This window comes from Leuciscus leuciscus, assembly GCF_965113295.1.
Source record: "Leuciscus leuciscus genome assembly, chromosome: 1".
In the NCBI taxonomy this organism is placed as follows: domain Eukaryota; kingdom Metazoa; phylum Chordata; class Actinopteri; order Cypriniformes; family Leuciscidae; genus Leuciscus; species Leuciscus leuciscus.
This window is the reverse complement of record NC_138725.1, coordinates 13657250-13669796: the sequence shown is the minus strand read 5'-3', so window position 1 is coordinate 13669796 and position 12547 is coordinate 13657250. Positions and strand designations below refer to the sequence as shown.

The 12547-nt window shown below is 39.7% G+C and overlaps 1 protein-coding gene across 3 annotated transcripts in view; it reads left to right on the top strand.

The window, feature by feature from the left end:
- Positions 1-12547, top strand: part of LOC309499615 (uncharacterized protein) — a 48135-nt gene that overhangs the window by 11060 nt on the left and 24528 nt on the right. For all 3 annotated transcript variants that reach the window (XM_082170963.1, XM_082170961.1, XM_082170962.1), the window contains one exon: positions 7469-9050. In XM_082170963.1, the coding sequence (XP_082027089.1) occupies positions 7469-9050 (1582 nt within the window). The remainder of the gene's footprint in view (positions 1-7468; positions 9051-12547) is intronic.

Sequence of the window (12547 nt, the reverse complement as noted above, 5' to 3'; positions counted from 1 at the left end):
CAAGTGACTGAGCATTACAGCCAAATTAATAATAATAATAATAAACTTTATTTTATTGAGCGCCTTTAAAAGCAGCTTCTCGAAGCGCTGTACATAAAATCACAATCCACCGGAAAATACAAGAAGTAAAAGTTAATAAAAACAAAAGCAGCAACATTAATAATAAAAATAACTATAAAGCGATCACAAAAAGACATCAGCATTCCAATGCAAGTAATATAGTCAAATTTCCTAGCTCCCTACTTTATGTCCCTACTTTAAAAAACAAAGGCGTACAAGGTAACAAAATATAAAATATAAAAATCTTTGCCATTATTTTCTCTATTTAAAAATAAGATACACATTACACACAAACAACATAATTTACAAATTAAATAAACCGTGCTTTATTTTTATCAGCTACAGGTGTATTTAACAGTAGCATTCAAGAAAGAAATTAAATGAGCAAATAAAAAAAGTAAGTTTTGTTGCTGTATTAACATTAAAGGGATAGTTCCCTCCAAAATGAAAATTGTAATCATTTACTCTCTCAAGTTTTTTTAAACCCAAAGAAGTTTCTTTCTTCTGTTAAAAATAAAAGTTATTTTGAAGAATGCTGGTATCCAAACAGTTGCTGATCCCCAGTGACTTCCATAGTATATTTCTTCTTCTTCTTCTTCTTCTATGGAAGTCAATGAGCAACGGTCTGGTTACCCACACTCTTCAAAATATTTTCTTTTGTGTTCAGCACAAGAAAGAAATTAATACAGGTTTGGTTTAATTTTTGGGTGAATTATCTCTTTAAGGACAAGCGGCGGCACGTTTACTATTAGGCTACTGTCACTTTAAGACCAAACACACAATTTTCTATCAAACGATTGCATTCACTTAAGACATTACCAACTTTGTTTATGTAAACCTTGTGTGTATTTGACAGTATTAGCACAATGAGACTCGAAAGATAACTTAGTCCAGTAATCAGGCGCTGTTAGACAGGCTTTTAGTGCCGGTGCGCTTCGGGTGTTTGCACTCAGAAAAGCGCATGTTAGAAACAGCGTGAATGACATGTTTAACCGGCAAGGCTTTACGGCACATGCAAATAATGAACTTTTGTGAATTGCAGTGTTCCGTGAGTGTCAAGTCACCTTTATTTATATAGCGCTTTTTACAATACAGATTGTTTCAAAGCAGCTTTACAGAGAAAACAGGAAAATAAAACAACAAATTTAGTTTCTAGAAGAAAATAGAAAGTCAAGCTTAAGTAAGTTCGGTGTTTCTTTTTTGGTGTAAAAAAGTTTAATTTAGTTAATTTATATATATATATATATATATATATATATATATATATATATATATAATTTTTAAATTTTTTTATAAAACGGTTACCACACAATATTAAAGTAAAAAAAAAAAAAAATGTATTAGTGCAACTTTCATGAAGTTAAATCAATAAAAGCATTCCTTCCGCTAGAAAAAATAGTCCCTGACCGTGAACAACAACGTTCCAATGTCTAATATGCATGAAAGCTCAAATAAAAACAACAAACCCTTCTCAAACTTTGTCTCATTCTTTTTATTTTTTACAACACAATATTTGTCAAATTTCCTCACACAAATAGGCATAGCTTATCTCTCAGCATGAGAAAACGTTTATTTATTTTTTGTTTATTCCGTTATTTTCTCTCTGCACTAAACAAAATATTTACATAGCCTTAATAAAAACACAAGGGCACATATTTTGATAGATAACAGTATGGTCCATCATCTCCTATAAAATATAAAAGAAAATAACAATCTGTGCTTAATAAACAATCTGTGCTTAATAGAGGCAGTGTATCTGGCGTATTACAAGATGTACCTCTTAAAGGTAGCTTCATTGTATTTTAATTTTTTTTATAGAAACACAAGTATGTCCACACTTTCACTAGTGAAGGTAGATCTTGTGGCAGTGACTATGTCACCTGCCGTTGAAAAAAACCCTCTCACTTGGGACAGAGGCGGGAGGTACTGCCAGGTAGCATTTGGCCAACCTGGCTAGATTTGAAGTGCTTTCCTTGGCTATGTAGGCATATACCTCCTCCTTCCCCTTCTGCTTCAAATCAGGATGGTTCATCTGACCAGTTGCAAAGAGGGAGACAAAGACTTCTGCCATGGCTGACTTGGGGAGGATGATGTCTCAGACTCTGGCATCTCTGGTAAGGAAGTAGCCTGTGAAGTTGATGGCCTGTCCTGTGTTGTCTCTGTGGTCTCAGTCTGCAGTATTATACAACAAAGACAATGATTGGCTTTTATCAGTGAACACTGTAACAACAATATATTCGGTTAAGACATGACAGAAGTGAGGAAAAATCAATCAAATAAAAAACAACCTTAGCATTCAAGTTTCAAGTTTAATTAATTTATAAAGCACATTTAAAACAGCCACAAGACTGACCAAAGTGCTGTACAACACAACTAAATGCAGATCCTAAATATACACACTTTAATACACACAAATATAATATAATATACACATTTAAAAAAAAATGTGTGTTACAAAAAAAATCAATACCCCAAAGAAAACAAATACGTTTTTAAACGAGACTTACAAATTGTCAGAGAAGATGCATTACAACTTCTGTGATGAGATCTTCAAAGACGTTCTGGTGACGGGCAGGATCCAAGTGAGGGAGCTCCATAGACTTCATTATCCTTGTTTTGAGTGGTAGGATCATTGAAACCGACGGTTTTGTTTCTGTGCTCAAAATTGTAGTGATGGTCTTCAAAGATTTCATAATCTTAACCACACTCTCTGCGAAGCTCACCTCCTGATCTGACAGATGTGAGGCGTCCTGCTTGTTCTTTACTGACTTGTCTGTAAATGCAGAGTAAATGGCAACTTGCTGTTCCAAATAGTGCTCGACCATTTCGTAGCTGGAGTTCCAGCGTGTCGACACATCTTGTACGAGGCAGTGTTTTGGAAAGTCGAGGACCACCTGTTTACGCTCCAAAACATACGCAGCCGTCGTGCTACGATGAAAAAAAAGTATTTTTTTCCCTAATAATCTAGATACCTGGTTGATTGCCAGTGCTTTTTGTGCAGCTAAATTTAGGGTATGGGCAAAGCATGCTACATGCAGACCCAGCCCTGCTTCTCTGACGGCATTAACAATGTTTTTTGCATTGTCTGTGGTCACTGAAATAGTTGTTCCAGGCCTCTCTAGTTTCCACTCTGCCACGACCTCCATTAGCTTCTCAGCTAGGTGAGTGGTTGTGTGCTGCTCATACAGGGGCCACGTCTGTAGAACTGATGCTGAATACGGGCGAATTGAAGATGACATGTAAATTTCGATTGCTTCAGTGACTTATTATTTTTTTTTTTTTTGGTCCTATTTATATGTGTATCTAAAGGCTGGTTAAGCACTGTAGGGAGGAGGAGAAGTTGGACAGTTTTTTTTTTTTGTCTCGTTCTAGTGATTTGCATATCTGGGTGATGGCGTCGGATATGCGTTAGCATGTTAGATGTATTTCCACTCACATACCCAACAACTGCTGAACAACGGCGACACACAATCCTCGTCTTATCGCCTGTCCTACTATCTTAAAGAGGCCGGCGGATCCTCTAACTCTTGTGGGTCGCCACCACTTGCCATACTCGCTGCTATCTCTGACTCACTCACTGGACTGTCGACCTGACAAAAAACTACATAGTGCAACATAGGCGGAGCTCGGCTGCAAAGGTGCCAATCAGAGTGGGGGCGGGGCTACAGATTAGCTGTCTCTAAAGAGCCCTCGTATCTAACAGTAGTTCCGCATTACATTCATTTATTTGCACACAAGTTATTTTTAATTTTTTTCATACCGTGTATTCTCCGTGTAAATTCATGCACCGAACCGTGATGCCCGTACCATTTCAGTTCAATACGAATACATGTACCGTTCCACCCCTACAGCAGGGATGGAAATTAGCACCCGCCACCAGCCAAATGCGGGTGATTTTGTGTTGTGGCGGGTAAACTCACTTCACCTACCGGCCACCGTGGCGGGTAAATAAAAATAGCATACTGTTTCACACTGACGGCGGACACTTTTAGAGGAGGCACACCTTCAAAAAAATGTGGCTTTACATCGAAGGTCAAAAAACATTTTTTTAAAGAACGATGGAGAAAAGCAGACAATGGGGAGTCCCAAGATTGGTTAGTTTACAACGAGACAAGGTGGGCCTTAAATTAAAAACGTTCAATTAAAACCGTTATTCAATCACTGTTTAACCTAATAAAAATTACTGATAAAATAACAGATTAAAATATAAAATAAAATATAGATTTTAATAGCTTGATGCTCTTTAAATATTTTGTTGCATTGTAAAAAGTGTCGGTGCATAGGACGGACCTATCAGCGATCGCTCTCCATGGTTCTGACCAAAGAAGAGCGCTTTGGAATCTCCATTATGCATCATAACGTTGTCTCTTAGTGCGCTACGAAGACTCTTGAGGTATAACTTAACTAAAGGTACCTATACTACCACTAAAGGTATAGCCTACCATTGCTAGGCGTCTTCAGGGCTATCATCCACTCGCGAGGCAGAGGCGCTGGCGCCCTCCCAGCAACGCGCTGTTCGCCGAGAAAGATATGATACATCATGAGATGCGCAAATATGTCTGGAGACATGACATGTAAGACATGATTTTGACCACTTCATTGAGTTTTGTTTTGTATAAATTGTATCTTAATTTTGATCAATGTTTTATCAACGAATTGCCTGTATTTAATAAATAATAAGAAAATATATAGCAGACAATGTAATAAGGCGCCGGCATGATCACTTGCATTGCATGTGAACTGGAGGGCGCCGAAACTCAGCTTGTGCCTCACAGATTTGAGAAATATAGGCTATATATTACAGAAAGCTTGAAATGTCTACTTTTAAACGAAAATATTCAAAACCAAAAGAAATAGGCTCTCTGATTGTGAAATCCATATGAAATGTGCATTTCTCTCTGGCGTTCATGGCGAATCCGCAAAACACCAGTTTATTAATAAATAATTAAATGTCTCCTTGCTATTTTAGACACATTAATTTTCATTACTTTTACCGGTTCTTTGTGGCAAGCTTATGCGTGCGGTCGTGCGCTTGAGTGCGGCTATATTACGTAAACGCGCATTATCCTGTAGGCTATAGCCTATTTAAGCATAATTAAAATAATATGCAGGGGCGATTTGTCCACGAATGGCTTAAATGAACAACAACTAGTCGACTAGAATTTTTTTTAAGTCGGAGGCAGCCCTATTCCACATATTTTCGAACCAGGATCAGGCCATTCTGGGTTGAGCGAGCGACCTTGCGGAATGAGCGAGCGGAGCGGAATATTCAGAAATGCGCTCTCCACTCACGAGCTCTGATCGGAACAAACCCGTCTGCTGAATTTGCGCAGAAACATCAAGATAGACATAACCAGCTTTTAAAATTTTTTCAAACTAAACATTTAAACTATTTTAGCACAAATTATGATCTTATTGACGATTTTTTATAGTTCTTGACAACATTAGAATATATTAAACTTTCTTTTTTTTTTTAAGACAAGTTTTGGGTGGGCCTGTTGAAAAGTGAAGTGGGTGGGCCTACTAACGCACCCATAATGCCTTGCCTGGTGTGTGTATAAGAACGAAAGAGAAAATGTCAGTATTTAATTGAGACTTGAGATTAAATAAACTGCTTAAGTATTGCAGATCTTGTAGTATTAATTTTCACATGCAGTTACACATTGTAGGTTAAAAACAAGAAAGTGGCTGGTAAAAACATTGAGTGGCTGGTAGATTTTTAAATCCACCAGCCACAGTGGCCTGTGGACAAAAAAGTTAATTTCCATCCCTGCCCTACAGGCCAAAAGTTTGGACACACCTTCTCATTCAATGCGTTTCCTTTATTTTCATGACTATTTACATTGTATATTCTCACTGAAGTCATCAAAACTATGAATGAACACATGTGGAATTATGTACTTAACAAAAAAGTGTGAAATAACTGAAAACATGTCTTAAGTTCTAGTTCCTTCAAAGTAAGCCACCCTTTGCTCTGATTACTACTTTGCACACTCTTGGCATTCTCTTGATGAGCTTCAAGAGGTAGTCACCTGAAATGGTTTTCCAACAGTGTTGAAGGAGTTCCCAGAGATGCTTAGCACTTGATGGCCCTTTTGCCTTCACTCTGCGGTCCAGCTCACCCCAAACCATCTCGATTGGGTTCAGGTCCGGTGACTGTGGAGGCCAGGTCATCTGGCGCAGCACTCCATCACTCTCCTTCTTGGTCAAATAGCCTTTACACAGCCTGGAGGTGTGTTTGGGGTCATTGTCCTGTTGAAAAATAAATGATGGTCCAACTAAACGCAAACAGGATGGGATGGCATGTCGCTGCAGGATGCTGTGGTAGCCATGCTGGTTCAGTATGCCTTTAATTTTGAATAAATCCCCAACAGTGTCACCAGCAAAGCACCCCCACACCATCACACCTCCTCCTTCATGCTTCACGGTGGGATCCAGGCATGTAGAATCCATCCGTCGCACAAAGACACGGCGGTTGGAACCAAAGATCTCAAATTTGGACTCATCAGACCAAAGCACAGATTTCCACTGGTCTAATGTCCATTCCTTGTGTTTCTTGGCCCTAACAAATCTCTTCTGCTTGTTGCCTCTCCTTAGCAGTGGTTTCCTAGCAGCTATTTGACCATGAAGGCCTGATTCGCGCAGTCTCCTCTTAACAGTTGTTCTAGAGATGTGTCTGCTGCTAGAACTCTGTGTGGCATTCATCTGGTCTCTAATCTGAGCTGCTGTTAACTTGCAATTTCTGAGGCTGGTGACTCGGATAAACTTATCCTCAGCAGCAGAGGTGACTGGTGCCATAATTATGGCAGAATTCTCTATTCTTTAATGTTAATATTACATTAGGTAATTGTGTCGTTGTTCAATTAAAATTGTAGTTCTCACTACAGAAATATGGGATATGTGCCTATAATTGTCACGGACTGGGTTGGTGAAAAGAGCGAGGACTCAAGTGAAGAAAACAAATGGGTATTTATTAACAAAAGACATAAAACAACACTACAAACAAAAACTCCCCGTGTGGGAAAACAGGACAGACATCGGCAGGAACAGGAAACACAAGGGAACTTAGACAACGATCCAGCACAGGACTGTACACACAGGGAGACTAAATAGGAAGCAAACAAAAGAGAGTAACGAGAAAGGGAGGTGGGGCAAATTAATCAATAATCGGGTAACAAGATGGGGGGGGGCTAGATAATTGACAGGAGAACGCATGGCACAAGGAAAAACATGACAAGCCATGTGCTCACAACAAACCAGACTATACCCAAAGCATGACAGACCGGGAATGCCAGAGCTCTGTCACCAACCCAAGATGTAACCCAAACAGAAGTGACAGAACTCTGACAATAATGTTCAATAACTGGAAGATTTACCAAAAATGACTTTTTTATCCCTTTCATTTCAGACCTGATGGAAGTGAAGGAGGAAAATGAAGAACTGAGTGAAGTGGAGGAGGAACATGTTAAACCTGGGAAAAAACCTTTGAGTCGCTCAAAGACTAAAATGACATCTTTAAAGAAAAGAGACAATAAATCTTTCACCTGCACTCATTGTGAAAAGAGTTTCGTAAATAAACAAAGTCTTGTGATTCACATGAGAATCCACACCGGAGAGAAGCCGTTCTCATGTGATCAATGCGGGAAGAGCTTTGCATACAAACAAAGTCTTGAGCTTCACATGAGTGTTCACACTGGAGAGAAGCCACATGCATGCCATCAATGTGGGAAGAGTTTCCTGCGATCATCTCTACTTAAGAAACACATGAGAGTTCACACTGGAGAGAAGCCGTTCACATGTGATCAGTGCGGGAAGAGGTTTCCATACAGAGAAGGTCTCATTGTTCACATGAGGAGACACACTGGAGAGAAGCTGTTCACTTGTAATTGCTGTGAAAAGAGATTCTCAAGCAAACAACAACTAGAGGTTCACATGAGAGTTCATACTGGAGAGAAACCGTTCACATGCACTCAGTGTGGGAAGAGTTTCACACACAGAGAAAATCTTAAAGTTCACATGAGGATCCACACCGGAGAAAGACCGTTCACATGTGATCACTGCGGGAAGAGTTTCACACAATTGGTACAACTTAAAGGGCACAGGAATATCCACACCGGAGAGAAGCCGTACACATGTAATCAGTGTGGGAAAACGTTTATGTGGGCATTAGCCCTGAAGACACACCTGACGGTTCATACGAAGGAGAAGCCGCATTCATGTTCTGTGTGTGGAAAGAGTTTTTCACTGCTGCCATATTTACATAGACATGAGAAAATTCACACTGGTGTGAGAGATCATGTGTGCTTTGAGTGTGGGAAGTCTTTTATTACAGTGGCCTTTTTAAAACTGCACCAGAGAATTCACACTGGAGAAAAACCTTACAAGTGTTCACACTGTGAAAAGAGATTCAGTCAACCATCAACTCTGAAAAAACATGAGATGATCCACAGCGGAGAGAAGCCGCACACGTGTGATCAGTGTGGAAAGAGTTTCTCTGTTAAAGCTCAACTAAAGCTACACATGAGGACCCACACCGGAGAAAAACCTTACGAGTGTTCACACTGTGACAAGAGATTCAGTGTGTCAACAACTCTGAAAACGCATGAGAGGATCCACACTGGAGAGAAACCTTACAAGTGTTCACACTGTGACAAGAGATTCAGTCAGCCAACACATCTGAAAACACATGAGAGGATCCACACTGGAGAGAAGCCGCACACATGTGATCAGTGCGGGATGAGTTTCGCTATTAAACGCAACCTGGAGCAACACATTAAGATCCACACTGGAGAAAAACCTTACAAGTGTTCACTCTGTGATAAGAGATTTAATCAATCATCAACTCTGAAAAAACATGAGAGGACCCACAGCAGAGAGAAGCCGCACACGTGTGATCAGTGCGGGACGAGTTTCTCTTTTAAAAGTCACCTGAAGTTACACATGAAGATCCATACAGTGGAGAAACCACTTAAACACAGTCTGAGATCACAGTAAGTAGTTCATCTTTTTGTACTGAGCAACAAAGTAGTTTCCTTACAGCCACGGTGAGCGTTAGGACATTTTGTTGGTTTGATTGGTATCTGCTTGGAAATATTTTCATTATTATAATAAAGTATCTCATTATAAGGTGCAAGTAGGGCCTAAAACTAACTTTTTGTCACACCTGCCAATGGCCGGTGACTTAAAAAATGTACATGCCAAACCATCTTTTACCAGCCATGACACAATAACAGGCAGTTATGAAACCTTTTTTTTTATTCATAATCCTCTATTCCAATGTGATACCTCAGCTAAAACTACTAGCTTAACTTATATAAATGTAATAGCCTACATTTTAAAAGACAAGTAAACAGTCAGTATTAAAATAAGAACAAAATCAAATTACAAGCAAAAGTACAAATAAATGCAATACAATAAAAGATACAAATTAAATAAAGGGGTGGTATAATGCCCTTTCCACAAGATGTAAAATAAGTCTTTGATGTCCCCAGAGTGTGTATGTGAAGTTTTAGCTCAAAATACCCCACAGATATTTTTATATAGTATGTTCAAATATTCGTTTTTTGAGAGTGAGCAAAAAACGCACCGTTTTTGTGTCTGTTCCTTTAAATGCAAATGAGCTGCTGCTTCCGGCACAGGGGGCGGAGCTTCAACAGCTCATGTCCTTTTACCTCACACACACACGCACTGAAAATGACAAAAACTTTTAGCCTTTTATGTTTAAACCGGATTCAGACAATGATGGAGAGACTCGAGAATAAGTGACAACATGTAGAAGCAACAGGACATTTCTGAATGGTTAGTTGGTGAATTTATGTAGCTGATGTGGAGTTATCTTCAAGTCATTGATTAGCATATTCTGTCTTGATAATCTATAAATCGTGTCCAGGGTGCCGGGTTTATGTAAATTCTAGGGTTGGTGATGGGAGGAATGTGGTGTAGTCTCTACCAGCCGTTTGTTGTAGTCCTTAAAAGCAATTTCTTTAAAAGCAAATATCTCCCTTTGCTTTTAACTTGTTTATGCTCAAACAGCAACATTACACACTAACTAAAGTTAAAAAAGTGTCATCATAATCAACCACCCCTTTAAATAAATAGTGCTCTTTGGGTAGGTCTTATAGTTTTCAGGTACCGAAATGTAATAAAGTAGGCTAATCTAATAAATAACACTGCATAAACTTCATATCCTTTTTAAAGTTTAAGAGCAGTGAGTGATTATTTTTTTCTTTGCCCTTTGTTGTTTGATGTATATAATAAAAGCAGACAGTGGCAGGATTTTAATGATTCTGCCACTTTTAAGACCGAAGGCATACATTCACTTATGCATACTATGACTTAGGCTATGTTCACTATGCTTACTAGGACACTAAGCCTAATTGTTAACACCAATTTCCCCAGTTCCCCACAGAGAATTTCTCCCCTTCTGCCCATGAGGCTATAATGAAGGGCAGAGAACACAAAAAAACAAAAACGAAACCGTCTAGATCAGAGCTGCAGTTCCCAGCTTTGCTGCTAGATGGCGCCGCCGCGTCACAAGTGAGCAGGAGCTGCAGCAAGTGGGCGCATATGCACAGTGCAACCCTGGGTTTTATCCGTTACAGTCAGGGGTTATAATCTGCAATTTGCTGTACAACCTCCACTTTTCAGTGGTGTGTTGAAGTCAAGAGCAGAAGGGGAATCATCTCAGATTGTAGAGGAAGAAACCGCCTCTTTGTTGAGCAAGAGAGCAAGTTGGATTGTGCTGCCAGAGGTCAGCTATCACAGCTTTTACTCCTTGTACTTTGCCATTCTCAATAGAGGGGGAGGTCTCCGTTCCTGTCTGGATCTCTGAAATTATACATTCAAAATGCCTTCGCTTAAAAGTCTTTGTCATTTTTATTCGTCCCAATGACTGGAGTATGTCAGTCGATCTGAAAGATAAATATTTTCACATAAGCATCTACCCAGCACACAGAAAATTCCTCAGGTTTGCCTGTTAGGATGCAGCCTACGAGTTTTTGACAGTTCCTTTCGGGCCTGAAAGTGTTCAGCAAATGTGTTGGAGCAGCAGGCAGATATAGATGCAGAAGTGTTCATGTCTCATCTGGAGAGCTTAGGCTTCAGGATAAATGAGACCAAAAGCTTTGTGGTCTCAGACTGTCCTGTATCAAGCGGTTCTGGCAGAGGAGCACATCGGGTCCATTCACGGCTGTCTGTCCCTTTTTCAGAAAGGGAACAGAGTCCCATTCAGTCTTTTTATGTATTCTAGAGCTGATGGCCTGGACAGTTTCTCTGGTGCCATCACTCTGCATGTGTGCTCTCCGTCACTGGAGAGATTGTTCTTTCCTCGAGTCAGAAACTCTGCGGAGGGCTGTTTATTTAACCCATTTAATCCCAATGTTTAAAAAAAAAATGTCTAAAAAATGTTTCATTTCTAAGGCTATAAAAGTGTTACTGAATGATCTATCAATGCATTTCCAGCAGATATTGAAATAATGAAGGGTCTCAATGAAATATGTGTAGTGTCGCATGTTTACTGTAAATTGTCACATGACCAGAGCTGTTTACTTCCTGTTTGCGCCAAGAGAAGAGGATGGCAGCAAGAAAGCTCCCAAAGAAAAGGGTGGTAAAGTATGTTAACATAAAGATAGGACATAGATTTTTGGTACACATGTTTAAGGTGTCTAGTATTGATATATGCATTTGCAATTACTCAACTTTGTTTAATGTGGTCATAGCACTCACAAACATGTCAACGGCAACAATAGTGACCGGTGGGACAACCCATTGTATCTACATGCTAATACACATAGGCTAACTGTTCTACCTTACTTTCTACCTAATTTTACACACAGACACTCACACAGAAACAGACACTCACACAGAAACACACACACACACACACACACACACACACACACACACACACACAAACACACACGGTCGCGTCTCTTCTGATGTCTGATCTCCACACACACACACACACACACACACACACAGACACACACACACAGAAACACACACACACACACACACACACACACACACACACGGTCACGTCTTCTCTGATGTCTGATCTCCACACACACACAGACACACACAGAAAAACACACACACACACACACATGGTCACATCTCCTCTGATGTCTGATCTCAACACACACACAAAGACACACACAAAAAAAACCACACACACAAAAACACACACAAACACACTGCACAGGTCAAATAGACCTATATTCAATCTGTACAATGGTTGATACAACACAGTATCCCACCGGTCACAATTGTGACCAATCATAAAACACACTTTTTCACACACTTTTCCATGAACTCACAGGTTGGGGTGCGAGGGTTTCAGAACGCACACAAACTTCCTAGAACTGTTAACAGTGTTTCTGGCATTGAAACATTCTGTGCAGTTCCTAAGAATCCAACATTTTGATCAGATCAGACAAATTCATTATTCCCGGGACATGCTTGCCCTTTAATGGCTGGAAATGAGTCC